This window comes from Rhincodon typus, chromosome 3, assembly GCF_021869965.1.
Source record: "Rhincodon typus isolate 14 chromosome 3, sRhiTyp1.1, whole genome shotgun sequence".
NCBI lineage: Eukaryota > Metazoa > Chordata > Chondrichthyes > Orectolobiformes > Rhincodontidae > Rhincodon > Rhincodon typus.
Genome location: NC_063334.1, coordinates 119,551,897 through 119,568,240, shown reverse-complemented (window position 1 = coordinate 119,568,240; position 16,344 = coordinate 119,551,897). Strand labels below are relative to the sequence as shown.

At 42.9% G+C, this 16,344-nt stretch overlaps 1 protein-coding gene across 1 annotated transcript in view; it reads right to left on the bottom strand.

Moving 5' to 3' along the window:
- LOC109938430 (probable ATP-dependent RNA helicase DDX60) overlaps positions 1–16,344 on the bottom strand; it is a 144,997-nt gene that overhangs the window by 67,153 nt on the left and 61,500 nt on the right. Inside the window, exons 15-20 of the mRNA XM_048594078.1 lie at positions 13,449–13,607; positions 10,971–11,120; positions 9,547–9,666; positions 6,949–7,044; positions 3,904–4,019; positions 1,067–1,209 (exon numbers count right to left, since the gene is read on the bottom strand). Coding sequence (XP_048450035.1) covers positions 1,067–1,209; positions 3,904–4,019; positions 6,949–7,044; positions 9,547–9,666; positions 10,971–11,120; positions 13,449–13,607 — 784 coding nt within the window. The remainder of the gene's footprint in view (positions 1–1,066; positions 1,210–3,903; positions 4,020–6,948; positions 7,045–9,546; positions 9,667–10,970; positions 11,121–13,448; positions 13,608–16,344) is intronic.

Here is a 16,344-nt window from a genome sequence, read left to right as displayed (position 1 = left end):
CATGAGTTGGCATGGAGGGTATAAGGGATGATGAAGTAGGTGGGTACATGAGTTGGCATGGAGGGTATAAGGGATGATGAAGTAGGTGGGTACATGAGTTGGCATTGTGAATTTAAGGAGACAAGGGTGGAGGTGGGAGTTGGCATGAAGGGTATTGGGGCTATAAGGATTGGGTGAGAGGGGCATGAATTGATATGGAAGTTATAAAGAGCCATGAGCATGGGAGGTGGTATGAGAGATGGGAAATGTTATAATGTTATAGGATTGGTCCCAGGGAATTGAGGTGGACTTTCCAACCAGCCCATCCCAGCACTTAGCTTGGCTACATATGCTCTGCTTCTAGGGTTGGCATGCCCAGCATTAATCAGCATTGTGCCTACACCACCCCAGAGTAAAAATCAAGACCTTTTCCCAATGCAGGTCAGGAAATTTCCTGACTCAAGCCTTAGTGACAAAAATTCTAGGTCTCATGGAACCACAATGTCAGGTCAACCTTACCCTTGCAAAGTGGGACTTCCACTCATTATGAACAAATTTTTGATGCTTCCAAATATGTTCACCACAGTGAAGGACAAAGAAGCAAAGGGAAGCACATTGACAAATATGGGGAGAACTGTTTTCTCTAGAGCATCAGAAGCTGATGGGTGACCTTACAGAAGTTTGTAAACTCATGAGGGGCATAGATAGGGTGAATAGGCAAGGTCTTTTCCCCAGGGTAGTTGTGTCCAAAACTAAGGGGCATAGGTTTAAGGTGAGAGGGGATTTAAAAGGGACCTAAAGGACAGCTTTTTCACACAGAGGGTGGCGCATGTATGGAATAAGCTGCCAGAGGAAGTGGTGGAGGCTGGTACAATTACAACATTTAAAAGGCATCTGGATGGTTATGTGAATAGGAAGGGTTTAGAGGGATATGGGCCAAATGCTGACAAATAGGACTAGATTAATGTTAGGTGTCTGGTCAGTATACATGAGTTGGACTGAAGGGTCTGTTTCCATGCTGTACATCTCTACGATTCAATGACACTAAGTTGTGCCTTCATTTTGAACATGTTATTTGTGCCCATACCTAGTCTCACTTTGAAGGACTGTCTGCTTTCGTAAGCTTCAGTCTTCTGGCTTTTTTTGCTTTTCTGATGCACTTTTGTTGAAGCAGGTATGTCTGAGCTGTTTTCCACCCTTTGCCAATACATTTTCACTGACTGCAGCCACCTGTTGATAAAATTATACGTTAGAAAATCTCTGTAAAATGTTCATGTTCTTAACATAAAATTAACAGCATAGAACTAAGCCACTTGAGCCGACTGTTGCATCATTTAACCTACTTTACTAATCAACGTGTTGAGTGATATTATTCTACACTTCTGCTCCAGATAGGTAGGCCTCTCAGTCTAGGGGAAGGGACATTACCAATGCACTTCATGAAGGCCCACTGTTGCACTTTGGTGTTCATGCTTCACATGAACCTTCTCACACATTTTTGCCTTTGAGCCTATTAGTATAACTTCCTGCAACTTTCCGCCAAATGTTTATCTGACTCCTCCTATTTTTTTATTTTGTTTTCTTTCTTTTCTTTTTTATTGAAAGTAATCCCCAATCAAATCGCCTTTCTAACAAAGTAAACAATTAATGGAAGGAGAGGGAAGGAGAGAGAGGTTCAAATTAAAATGGAGTTGGAGTGTGAAATAATGCACTCAAAACCTCATGAGGCCCATCTCACTCTAAATACCCCAAGGGTGTTGATGGAAACCCATGCTCCCTCTCTAAGGATACCTGAGTGCAAGCACAGTTACAGAGGTAGGGGCGATGTGGTGGCTCAGTGGTTAGCACTGTTGCCTCACAGCACCAGGGACCTGGGTTCGATTCCACTGTCTGTGTGGAGTTTGCACATTCTCCCCATGTCTGTGTGGGTTTCCACTGGATGCTCCAGTTTCCTCCCACAGTCCAAAGATGTGCAGGTTAGGTGGATTGGCTATGCTAAATTACCCATCAGGGATGTGTAGGCTAGGTATGTTAGCCATGGGAAATGCAGAGTTAAAGGGATGGGTCTGGATGGGATACTCTTCAAAGGGTTGGTGTGGACTTGTTGGGTTGAATGGCCTGTTTCCACGCTGTGGTAATTCTGTGGAAGAAGGGCCAGGCAGTCAGCTTATGTCTCCTTATCTGTCCTATTCACCTTGTGAGAGCAAATTCCACATTCTTATTACTCCCTGCTGAAAGAATCCTCCTGGAGTGAATTCTGTTTAAAGAGAACCATACTTGAAATGTTAACTCTGTTTCACTCTCCACCAGAGCTGCCAGATTTACCAAGTTTCTCTAGCACCTATTGTTTTTATAGCATCATAGAGTCATACTGCATGGAAACAGACCCCTCATACCAACTAGTCCACGCCAACCAGTTAGTTCCCAAACTAAACAAGTCCCACATGCCTGTGATTGGCCCATATTCCTCCAAGCCTTTCCTATTCATGAACTCATCCAAATGTCTTTGAAATGTTGTAACTGTACCTGCACCCACCACTTCCTCTGGAAGTTCATACCACACAGGAGCCACTCTCTGTGTAAAATAGCTGCCCCTCACGTCCTTTTTAAATCGTTTTCCTCTCACCTTAAGAATATGCCCTGTAGTTTTAAAGACCCCCACCCTATGGAAAAGACCTTTGCTATTCACCCTATCTATGCCCCTCATGATTTTATAAATCTCTGTAAGATCACCCCTCAACTTCAGTAAAAGAAGTCCCAGTCTTTCCTGTCTATTTTTATAACCATCTGCTCCTGGTAACATTCCTGGTCAATCTTTTCTGAACCCTGAGATAACAAGGTGTAGAGCTGGATGAACACAGCAGGCCAAGCAGCATCAGAGGAGCAGGAAGGCTGACGTTTCGGGCCTAGACCTTTCTTCAGAAAAATTTCTGAACTCTCTCCAGTTTAATAACAGGCCTTTGTAAAATGTGAGCACTTCGATTAGGAGCTGCTTCATTTTTCTCATGTCCAGAGAGAAAAGGCCCAGGCTGATGGGCTGTAATTCCTCTATTCTGGTATCAACCTCGTGAACATTTTATGATTATGGAATAAAAACACAGAATCGTTACTGTCTAGAAGGAGACCATTCTAGCCAGGTGGGATTAGTTTAGTTTGGGATTATGTTTGGCATGGACTGGTTGGACCGAGGGGTTTGTTTCCATGTTGTGTGACTCTATGGCTCTATGCCCAGTGTATCTGTGCTGGTTCTCTGCAAGATCACTCCAGCTAGTCATTTCCATGAAGTTCTGCAATGTTTTCTTCCCTTTTCAGACAAGGAATCTTTTCCTGTTCAATACAAACATTGACCATGGCTCCATAACACTCTCATTGGAGATCCTAACAACTCGCCATGTCAAAAGATTTCCCATCATTATGTCGCCATTTCTCCTTTGACTAATTGCTGTAAATGATGCCTTCTGGTTCTCAATCCTTCCATGGAGAGGAACAAATCATTTTTTCCTTGCTTCATTTTCTCATCCACGGGTTGTGGGGGGCAGTGGGTCAGGTTTACCCATCCCTAATTGTTCTGGAGGAGGTCTTGGCAAGCTGCCTTCAGGATCACAGAATTATCCAACACAGTCAAAGGCCATTTGGCCCATTCTGCCTGTGCCAGCTCTTTGAAAGGGCTATCCAATCATTCCCATTCTCCTGCCTAGCAATCGTCTCTTTTTCTCCAAACCTACTTTAGATTTGATTGATTGATTGAATATTTTCCCAGCATCCTTCACCCAGGAATTCCAGATCACTGGAAGGCTAGTCGTATGATTGAAACCTGGATAGTGAGGGCTTAACCCATACTATGCAGATATGAAATAAGACATGAAATGGTGTGATTAATTATAAATGATAAAGTAAATGCGAAATGGTTTGGTGCCAAATTACTGAGTCAAGTCTTCTGGATTGCTGATCGTCGCTGACAAAGCCAGAAAAGGGCAACGGATTAAGGCCAACAGATGTTCCCAGACTTCGGCACCAATCTCTCCACCCAAACAGTGAACCTGTAACACAAAGATAACAGTTCACACTTTCACATCACACTTCCCCTCTCAAGGTCAATGGTGGGGAAGCAACAAGAGCAAATCAAGGATAACTTTGGGTAAGACTGTTAAGAAATAAGAAATCTTTTTCTTTTATTTATTGATTTTTTTTGTAACATATATAAACGATTTGGATGAAAATGTCTGACTAGCAAGTTTGCATACGACACAAAAATTGGTAGAGTTGTGGTTATTGAAGAAGGTAGTGAAAGGATACAGCAGGATATCAGTTGAAAAGTTGGGTGGAAAAATGGCAGATAGAGTTTAATCCAGACAAGTGTGAGGTGATGGAGGTCAAATGCAACAGGAACAGTAAATGGCAGGACCCTTAGGAACATTGATATACGGGGGGGGCGGTTTTGAGTTCAAATCCATAGCTCCCTGAAAGTGGCAACACAAGTGGATAAGGTGGTAAAGAAGGCATATGGCATGCTTGCCTTCATCAGTTGAGTATAAATGTTGGCAAGTCATATTATAGCTGTATGAAATTTTAGTTACGCCATATTTGGAGTATTGTGTGCAGTTCTAGTTGCTGCACTGTAGGAAAAATGTGGTTTACCAAGATGTTGCCTGGGTTGGAGTGCATTAGCTCTAAGGACGGGTTGGACAAACCTGGTTTGTCATCACTCGAGCATCAGATATTGAGGGGTATACTGTCAGAAGCATATAAAATTATGAGAGCTGTGGATAGGATGGATAGTCAGAGTCTCTTTCCCAAGGTAGGAAATGTCAAATACTTGGGAGCACAGGTTTAAGATATGTAAAGTGTAAGGAAAAAAAAAGGAAGTTTTTTACATGGACGGTGATAAATGCCTGGAAGTCATTGCCAGGAGAGGCAGTAGAAGCAGATATGATGGCAACATTTAAGATGCATTTAGACAGACATATGAACAGACAGGGAATAGGGAGATACAGACCATGTGCAGGCAAATAGGATTACTTTAGAATGGCATCACGGTTGGTGCAGACATGATGGACCAAAGAGCCTGTTCTTGTGTTATACTGTTCTATTTTCTATGTTAAGGCATCTGAACATCCCCTGCAAGGCCAGCATTTATTGCCCGTCCCTAATTCCCTAAATTAGTGTAGGTTGACCCATAATAAAGTTGGGGATGAAATTCCAAGATTATGTGAACACATTTATGGAGAGGGAGTGGCCTAATGCTATTGTCGCTAGACTATTAATCCAGAGACCCTGGTAATATTCCTGGGATCCGGATTCGAATCCTGCCACAGCAGATGGTGGAACTTGAATTCAATTAAAATCTAGAATTAAGAGTCTAATGATGACCATGAAACCATTGTTAGTTGTTAGGGGAAAATCCCATCTGATTCACTAATGTCTTTTAGGGAAGGACATCTGTCATCCTTACCTGGTCTGGCCTACATGTGACTCCAGACCCACAGTAATGTGATTGATTCTTAACTGCCCTCTAAGCAATAAATGCAGGCCTAGCCATTGATGCCCACTCCCCACAAATGAATTAAAAAGAACTGTTGGATAGCGATAGGTATATGTAAATAACCTTTTGATCAGAAATTATTATGCAGGAACAGCTGATTAGGATGTTACTATCAGCACAAATAATACAATACAATAAAGCTGTAAGCCATACACCACCGTTTGATGGGTACATCCCCATGCATGAATAAATAAATGTTTAAACTGGTTTAAAGAGGAACCAAAGGCTTAATATCACTCATTTAGAAGGATTCTGAGAACAGGCAGCAGTCGTTCCTGTTTACAGAGAGTTGTGAAGGTTTGGAAATAGCTTCCATGATTAAGAACTGAGGCAGAAACCATGGCCAGAGTCAGGACTAGATGGGAGAGATAGATAAAGCACTGAAGGTTGACGGTATACAAGGATAAGGTTGATAAATGGGATTGGGCAACCTGTAACTCACCAACAAAACTGGTCTGTGTCTATAATGTCTAGCAGGGTTTCAAATGAATGGCTAGCAAGAACAGGAATTCTGCCACATTTGAGTCTCCCTCGTGAAGGGTATCAACTGTTGGATATCAATTGTTGCAATCCCCAGTTGAACTGAGCTAATTAAATAGAGATCAGGAATTAATTACTATTCTGGGATCAGGAAGGCAGATCTCCTCCTCCACCCCTCAACACCCACCTACCTGGATGTCACCGGGGACGTTGGGGGTGGGCAAGGAAGGCATCCTCAATGGATCATGGAGCAACCACACGGGGATCCGTGCCAAAGAGCCAGCTGGGTGGCCATGGTGATGGTAAGACATAGAAGCAGAATTAGGCCATTCAGCTCATCAAGTCTGGTCTGTCATTTGATGAAGCCATGGCTGATTTGAACATCCTCAGCTCCATTTTCCTGCCTTTTCCCCATAACACTCGATTGCGTTTCTGATTAAAAATTTGTCTATGTCAGCCTTGAATATACTCAACAACCTAGCCTTAATGGCCCTCTACTCTAAAGAGCTCTATGATTCACAACCTCGGAGGGAAGAAATTCCTCCTTATTTCTGTTTATAATGCATGCCCCCCACCCCAATGCCTTCGGGTCTTAGACTCTCTCACAAGGAGAGACAAACTTTCCACATCTACCATGTGAGGTCTTGTAAGAATCCTATATGGTTCAACAAAGTCCTCTTTCATTCTTCTATATTCCAACAAGTATAGGGCAAATCTACTTATCTTTTCCTCATAAGACAGTCCTTCCATACCAAGTATGAGCCTAGTGAACCTTTTCTGGGTTGTCTCCAATGACAGTACCTCTCCCCTTGGATTAGGGGCCAAAACTGGCCACATATTCCAACTGTGGTCTGACTAGTGCCTTGTATTGTTTTAACAAAATTTCCATACTTTTCAACTCCATACCCTTTGAAATAAAGACGAACATTCCATTTGTTTTTCCCTACCTCATCAAAGATGACATATTGAATCCTGTTAACCCAATCCTGTAGATGAGGAGACAGCAGGAGAATTTCTAGACACTGCGGGACTGTTACGAGGATCTGTAAGTAAAGCATGTATCAACATAACAAGCAGAATTCATCATCGTTTACAATAAATCTTTCATTCTCCGCAAACCAGGGCTCATTCAAAGCTCTGCTGCTCATAACCCACAACACCAGGTTATAGTCCAACAAGTTTATTTGGAAACGCAAGCTTTCAGGCATAGGAACAGGCTGAGCTCCAAACGCTTGCATTTTCAAATAAACCTGTTGGATTAAATCCTGGCGTCATGTGATTTTTGACCTTGTCCACCCCAGTCCACCGGCACCTCCACATCATGGTTCATGACCTAAAGTAAGGGAAGGATACTCATGGGATATTTGTAGAAAAGTAGTAATGTCATTGCTAATAATCTGAAAGCCCAGGTAAATGATTCGGGGGCACATAGGTTCAAATCCCATCATGGTTACCAGTAGGATCTAAACTCAATTAATCAAATCTAGAATTGAAGCTCAACTCAGTAATTGTGACAATGAAAACATCACCAACCAGCTCACAAATGCTTTCTGAGGGAAGAAATCTTTACCTAGTCTGATGGTAAAAGCCAATATAGGCCAGAGGGCCATAGGGCTGCTTTCTCATTAGAGAGGGAAGGATGATTGGGGGTGAGATTAACCTGGGGGTCACCACACCTCAGGCAAAGGGGCAAGGTTGCGAAGGAAAAGCCTTTGTAGTAATCTCAACCAGTGTGGAAATTGAACCAGGGCTGTTGGTGTCATTGTGCATCATGAGCCAGCTTAATGACAGTCTGACCCCTACATGTGACTTCAGAAAGCCAGCAATGTGGTTGACTCTTAACTGACCTCTGAAATGGCCGAACAATCTATTGATGTAAAGGCAATTAGGGATGGACAACAAATTTTAGCCTTTCTAATGATACCCACAAAAGAATACATTTTTTAAAAAGGACCATGTCTTGTTTTCCCACAACCCCTTGCTCACCAGATACTCTTGGCCCCGGTCCCTGAAAACCTCCATTTTCAAATTTGAACCCACTTGGTCTAGACCCTCAACAGCTTCATTCTCTCAATCTGTGCTACCTCCTTGAGTTGTTCAAACCGTCAAAAATAATATATGTTCCTGCAGTCTGAACCAGCTGGGCCTGCAGATGTCCAGGTCCCAAACTCTGGAATTCTTTCACCAAACCCGCCTCACCACCAAAAATAAATTTCAAAGGGAGTTGGATGGGCACTTGAGAATGAGGAACTTACAGGGTTTCCAATTGGAGAAATGGGAATGGGGGAGCAACGGCGCCTTCACAGACATGGATGGGCTGATTGGCCTCCTTCTGTTCAATATGTTTCCGGGGTTCTAAGTCACTCCTTGAAATCGACCTGATTGATCACCCATTCTCATGGAACAGGAGATCCAGCAGCAAGAGGTGACGGAGAGGGACAATAGCTGGAATGGTCTCTCACAGGAAACAAAAGAATCTTTTTGGTGGAAAGAGGTCTGAAGGGAAAGGAGAGCAGACAAAGGATTTCCTCAGCATAACGTAACCCACATAGCATAAATAGTTCCTTGTTATCCTTAATTTCCCTTCTGGTTTGTAATGACCTATCACTAGTGGAACTTGGAATCAACTGCTTCCTGATCTTTGTGCCTTCTGTATATTCAAATTTCCTGTAAGATTAATGTTAAAATTTGTCTAATTATGCTGTTGTGAAGCATCATGGGAATGTTGACTATGGTAATGGCGCCATTTGAAGGCAAGTCAATGTTATTACAGTTAAGGATTTATTATTATCGCTGTAGTTTTCAATGGTTTAATATCTATTAATCATCCTCGGTAACTTGTGTTTTGTTTACACTACTATTGAAATCAGAGATAAAAGGCATGGCTGTTGTAGCCCAGTGAGTCAGCAACTCAGAGATCCTGCGCTCATAACTTAAGATGAGTTGGATAAAATGACCAACTGATTGTTTGAACAAAACCAAAGGTAGTTAACCCCTTTCCAGCCCAGGTATGCTCGTGACTCTGGACCCACATGATAGGGGTTGAGCCCATGGCATCGTCAGGGTAATGGTAGGATTGGGATGCGAACACATGAGTGAATGTGAATGCTTCGGAGTAGGCCCAGCAGGAGTAGGCCCCTCTTGCTTGTTCCACCAGTCAATGAGATCAATCAGTGAGGAGTTAGGCTCTGGAAATGTGGTGGAGGCAGGTTCAGTCAAGCAGGCATTGGATGGTTATTGGATGTGCAAGAGTATGGGGTGAAAGCAGAAGATTGGCAGTAGGTACTAGAGCTGGTGCAGGCACGATGGGCCGAATGGCTCCATCTCCACCATAACAATTCTGATCTAATCATGGTCTTGACTCCTGCCTACCTCTGATACCCTTTGACCCGCTTCTTAGTTCCGATACACCTGGGGTGTGCAAAGTACAATGATGTTCAAAAGGGTAATTGGATTCGAAAGATACTATTCCAGATTCTTCTACCTTTTGGAAGGTACAAACATTTTGCTGACTGTTGTGTTACGTAACAGAATCAGGAACGTACCTGGCAGTCATGAATATGATGGTGATAATCTCTTGTGAAACATCCACACACCACCATTCCATTTGGTAATGATTTGGTAAATCTTCCATAGACAGTTGCCACCACTTGGTTAACAAGGGCCTAACAAAAGGAGACAGATGATCTGGTTGTAATTAAGGCAAGAGATTCTGCTGGGACTGCAATTGAAGAGCAGATGAGAGGTGCACCCAGAGGAAGTCAGCATTAATTTACCAGGGAGCAGCATTCCACTAATTTCATTTTCCCTGAGTGAACCTCCAAGGTGGTTTCTGGAAACAAACATCAACACTGCAAGTGCCATTGGCTGCCAGTCACCATGCATGGGTCCTCAGAGCCGCATGCAATGGCACAGTTTAGAGGAAATGTTGCCCTACAGTCAGCATCAGAGTAATGTAAGGAAGCAACTCAAGCAATATAGAGTGGGCACACCTTTTGAGGCCTACATCACTTACAAAGTTGTTGAGATAAATCACTCAACTACTTGTATCTGGCCTACTCTGAGTTCAAAGGGAGAGCATAAAAAATAATAAGGACGTCACAGAAAATCTGCAAATTCATTGGTCGGTAAGAAACAGTTGTTCAGGATTGTTTTAAAACCGCGGCAAAAGTTAAAAGCGTACTATTTCTAAAGAAGATATCATTGAGAGAAACAAGGAATAAGGGGGAACAAAGTCAGGGTGAATATAATAAAGTCATATAAGTAATCCAAAATAGAATAAAGCTAACAATACAGAAATAATTGTAAGATATGGTAGCTCCGCTCAGTCGAGTGGAATGCATGGCCCATAACTAAGTGGGAAGTCATGGTGTGTCCTTGAAGACCACTTGCTTCAGAAATTTGGCTTCCGGGTTTCAGAGCTTGAGCAGTGCCTGAAGACACTAAGATGCATCCACCAGATTGAATGATACTTGGACAGCATATTTCAGAGAATGGTACCACCACAGCCCTGGTGTGGACCAGATGGGCCAAATTGCCTGCTTCCACTCTGTAGGGATTCTATGATTCTATGACTGAATGTTAAATATTCCTGGGTACAAGGTGCTCAGCAAAGATAGAAATATAAGGAGAAGGATAACTGTGTTGGTTAAGGAGGGAGCATAGAAGGCTGGAGAAAGAGGACGTTGAAGAAGATTCAAGGACAGGATGGATTTGTTCAGAGCTAAGGAATGGAAAGGTACAAGTACATTGCTCAGTGTAGTCCATAACCACCTACTAGTGGGAAGAATGTACAGGAACAAATCTGCGGGGAAATTATCACACTTCCTGCATGACAGCAACGACTGCACTTTCGAAAGTACTTCACTTCCTGTGAAACTCTTTGATACATCTAGAGGCCATGAATGCCAATTACTAAATGCAACCCTTTTCTCTGTAGCCCAGCTGTGTTTGGGGGTAGACTCCTTACCTTGGTAGGTGAAACATACACCACAATGCCAGTGTTACTGCCCCTCAGCACTTTCTCCATACAGTAGTAAGATGCGTAGGTTTTCCCTGACGACGTTGGAGCTACAATCACAGCAGATTCATTGTTGTCCACAGCATCTAACAGCTCCCTCTGAAATCCAAACACAGAAAAGTCAGACATATTGAAAACTCCAGCTCAACACACATCTTCACAACCCCCTGGGTTATTTGTCACAAGTAGAGAGATTTTGTTTTTTCCTTAATTCATTCATGAAATGAGGGCATCACTGGCCAGCCTGGTATTTATTGCCCATCCCTAATTGCCCAGAGGGCAGTTGAGAGTCAATCACATTGCTGAGGGTCTGGAGTCACATGTAGGCCAGACCAGGTAAGGATGGCAGTTTCCTTCGCTAAAGGCCGTGGCAGGATTTGAACCCAGGTTCCCTAGACATTATCTGGGTCTCAGATTAATAGTCTGGCGATAATGCCACTAGGCCATCACCTACCTATTAATTGTAGGGTTATGGAAAAGGGGTAGGAACCTGGGCCTGGCGGGGATGCTCTTCGGAGAGTTGCTACAGACTCAATGGGCCAAATGGCCTCTTTCCGCACTGTAGGGACTCTATGATTCCAATTAGGCAGGGGGTGAGCTGAAGAACCAATTAGTGATTCTGTGCACTTCCATGGGGTTAGGAGCTGCCTGACAGATAGTAGCAGCCAAAGCAGATAGTGGTAATGTTAGGGACTCCGCCAATCTCCTGGCCAATAAAGGCCAGGCCTTCAGTTGCCTCTACAATTCCCTCCCCACACCTTTCTCCCTCTCAAACTCTCTTTAAATAAACTTCTGCTCCTCTGACCAACGTCTTCATGAGCTGGCTTAGAATGTAGCTCAGTGTCAAATCCTGATTAATAATGACGCTGTCAACCATCTTGCAGCAGTCTACAACACTGGAGATGTTTTATTGTTTCAATTTGTTGTTGAAATTGTGAAATATGAAACACATACATTTTCATCAAACAAGGAATGCCAACACTTATTGTAAACCACAGAGCAAGGGATTGGAGTGAAAATTTCAGGAACTAAACATTGTAAAAAAATCGCAATTTGATTTTCTCCATTAATGTCCTCTGCACCTGTTCAACTCCAGGTGGTGTCCTGAACCTACAGGAATACTTAAACCTCTATCAAAATAGTCATTAAAAATCCATCCTGCAATGTGTTAGGCACCTGCCTGTTGTATGTACACCTTGCCTTTAAGAGAATCATAGAGTCAAATAGCATGGAAATAGACTCTTTGGTCCAACCTGTCCATGCTGACCATGTTCCCAAGCTAAACTAGCCCCACTTGCCTGCTCCTGGCCCATATCCCTCCTAACGTTTCCTATTCATGACCTGATCCAAATGTCTTTTAAACATAACTGCACCCACATCCATCACTTCCTCTAGAAGTTCATTTCACACACGAACCACTCTGTGTAATAAAACTGCCCCCTCATGTCCTTTTTAAATCTTTCTCCTCTCATCTTAAACTTTAAAGATTCCATTATCTGTTTGTATCTGCAATGCTAGGACTCTACCTGCCATTTAGTGTGCTATGGGATTGCAATACGGCATGCACAGAAATTAGTGAGCTACTTCAAAATATACATTAAAAACTTAAGAACCAGGAGCAGGAATAGGCCATTCAGCCCCTCGAGCCTGATCTGCCATTTAATACGATCACGGCTGATCTCATCTTGGCCTCAACTTCACTTTCCTGCCCGATCTCCATAACACTTTAACCCATTACTAACTAAAAATCTGTCTATCTTTGCCTTAAATTTATTCAGTGTCCCAGAATCCACTGCACTTGGGGGTAGTGAATTGCACAGATTCATGACTCTTTGAGAGATGTAATTTCTCCCTATCTCTGTTTTAAGCTCACTATCCCTTATCCTAAAGCTATGACCTCACGTTCTAGATTGCCCCACATGAGGAAACATCCTCTCTACGTCTACTTTGCCAATGCCCAGATACCTCCATTAGATCTCCTCTCGTCCTTTCAAACTGCAGTGAGTATAGGTTTAAACCGCCCAATCTCTCCTCATGAGACAACCTCTTTTTTCACTGTGTTAAACCACGGGGTGGACGTGCTGGTGTTGGACTAAGTCGGACAAGGTCAGAAGTCACACGACACCAGGTTATAGTGCAACAGGTTTATTTAAAATCACAAGCTTTCACAGCACTGCTCCTTTGTCAGGCGATGTTATTTTAAATAAACCTGTTGGACTATAACCTGATGCCGTGTGACTTCTGACTGTTTTAAATAAGGTAACTCGTAGAATTAATCAATCCTTGATGAGCAATTGATTTTTACATCATTACCACTATCCTGCTTCTCTCAAGGTTACAACCCAGAAAGCCTTTTGACTGTTTAAATTAGCAAGAAGTGTTTTATAACATTCGCTGTGCATTGCCCAACTGAGTACTGTGGTTTACCTGCCATGAATCTGGTATAAAATGCCGAACCCTTGGATCAGGATCTTTCCTTTCCTCCCGGAATAGATAAGGACCCATATGTTGCAGCTGGAAACGAGCTGCTCCTACACCGACTGGAAACTTGGGATCTTTCATCGATTTAATTTTCATTTCTCGTTTCTGCGGTGAAATTTAATGAAAATGTGAGTTTGTTGTGATCTGGTTTGGCAAACAGAAACACTTCAATTCCTTGTCTTTATTTTTCCATGAGACATGAGCCAGCACTTGTTGTCTGTCCCTGTTTGCCCTTGAATTTAGATACCATTTCACAGGTTTGTTAATGGTCAACGGTTTGGTCTGGAGTCACGTGTGAGCCAAACTGGGGAAGGATGGCTGATCTCCTTCCCTTCACTAAAGGGCATTAGTGAACCAGATGGGTTTCTTTCCACGTTGAAAGATAGTTTCACAGGACCAGCTTCAGATTCCACAATAATCACTACAGTAACATAATTTTTATTATAGCAATCAATTGAAGTTAACCATCAAAGATTTGAGCCTGTGCTGGCAGAATATTTGGGTTGCTAATCCAAGATTATTACAAGAACATTGCTGTTATCCCTTTCAATTGCAACTATAAAGACAATCTCTTTTTATTTTTGTGCTTTTTGAAAATGAAATGAGAAAGAACTGTTTGAAAACCAATTTATGAGGATGGCTGTGTGATTTGAAAGTAAAGGAATTTGATACCTATTGTGAACCCTACTTGTGCAGCCGTCGGTTCCAGCAATGTGCAGACGAACTGGAGCCGAGGGGTTACTTGTAAGTGAAGTTGATTGGTTTATTGAAGAGGGACCAATCATCAATGACAATGTTGTTGTCAGGTGGAGGACCAACGTGATTGTATGTCAGGTAGTTGAACAGCTTGGGCACTGAGCAAGACAGAGACAAGCTAGTTCAGTCCAGAGGAGAACCTAGCAGGCCTGCAACAGCCAGAAACTCTCAGTTCTCTGCGGTAAGCCACTTTAAACCGGAACAAAATTAGTTTATCTCTTCTTCAGCAGATGATACAAGCTGTAAGTTTGAATTCAATAAAGTAGAGACCATTTATAATTGAACCAGCCACCTTACGCCTCTTGCAAAGAAATAGAAACATCTAGAAAAAAGAAAGTTGAAGAGAAATATCAGATCAGCAAAAACCAACCCAACAGATCTTGTGAACAAAATCTATGGAACTGTTTTACCAGTTTTCCCTCCCCTCACGTGTATTTATCCCTGTTTATGTGCCTCTGTGTGCCTGTGTGGGGGGGTGGTTGGGTGGGTGGGTGGATGCGTGTGGGTGTGTTTGTGTATTCGTGTGGGGAGTTGCTGTGTGTGTGTCTGTATCTGTGTGTGGTGGTGTGTGTGTCTGTGTGCATGGGTGTATGTCTGTGTGTGAGAGAGAGAGAGAGTGTGTATATGTGTATCCGTGTATGTGTGTGTGTGTGTGTATGTGTGTATGTCTGTGCATGTCTGTGTGCATGGGTGTGTGTGTGTCTGTGCATGTCCGTGTGCGTGGGTGTGTGTGTCTGTGTGTGTGGGTGTGTGTCTGTGTGTGTGGATGTGTGTGTCTGTGTGCGTGGGTGTGTGTCTGTGTGTGTGGGTGTGTGTGTCTGTGTGTCTGTGTGTGTGTGTGTGTCTGTATGTGTGTGTGTGTGTGTCTGTGCATGCGTATGGGAAAGTTTATAAGAGGTGATTTTCTTTTGTAGTGTTATATGCTACCAGTTATAATTGTGTGCCTGAAGCTAGATTCTAGTGACCTGTAATAAGTAGTGATTCCTGTTCAGTACAGAAATCTGGTCAATGTTTAGTCTCAACTTGGGTCTGAGAATATGGTAGTTTGATGAGTTTGAGTATTTCCTTTAAAAGACTTAACTTTGTGACAACTTTGGGAATACTGGGGGTTGATTCCCAGCACGTTGTCCTTGTGAGCAGTGACACCATCGATATGCACAGGCTGCTCAGCCACTTTTTTAATTAAAATAACTACATATAAAGCAGATAATTTAAGGGCCTAGTGGTAATGTTGCTGGACTAGCAATCCAGAACCCTGGGTTAATTTTCTGGGGGATCATGTCCTTACCTGGTCTGGCCTGCATGTGACTCCATGCCCCCGGCAATGTGGTTGACTCCTAACTCCCCCATGAACAATTCAGGATGAACAATAAATGCTGCCCTAGCCTGCAACACTCATAACCTACAAGTTTAATAATAAACAAGATACTGCAGTATTGATCAGAAACAAAACTATTAAAATTTTGTATTACTCCCTGGTTACAGTAACGTTTTCATTTTTTTAAATAAGGCTTATTTTGGGCAATTTACTGAGAGGAAAAGAACTGAAATTAAAGAGATGACAGTGATACAGTTCAGAGTGGTATAACTGAGCAATATCGACTGGAGGAGAACACAAATGAACAGTACAGTTTCTCTGGCCATGACCCACAACTTCAGGATGAGGTTTAAAGCCAATTAAATGATTTATGCACGTCAAGCTAGCAGAGTTGGGGAGTGGTAACAAGGTACCCGGACTAATAATTTACAGCCTCAGGCACTGAAGAGATGGGTTCAAATCCCACCAAAACAGCTATTGGTGTTCAAATTTAGTTAGTAATCCTGGAAGTAATAGCAAGTGTTAGTGATGGAGACTATAAAGCTATCATGACTAAGTTAAAAAGTGTTTAGCTAATGGATGTGGCACGGTGGCTCAGTGGTTAGGGACGGCACGGTGGCACAGTGGTTAGGGACTGTACAGTGGCTCAGTGGTTAGGGGCGGTACGGTGGCTCAGTGTTAGGGATGGCATGGTGGCTCAGCGGTTAGGGGCGGCACGGTGGCTCAGTGGTTAGGGGTGGTATGGTGGCTCAGTGGTTAGGGGCAGCA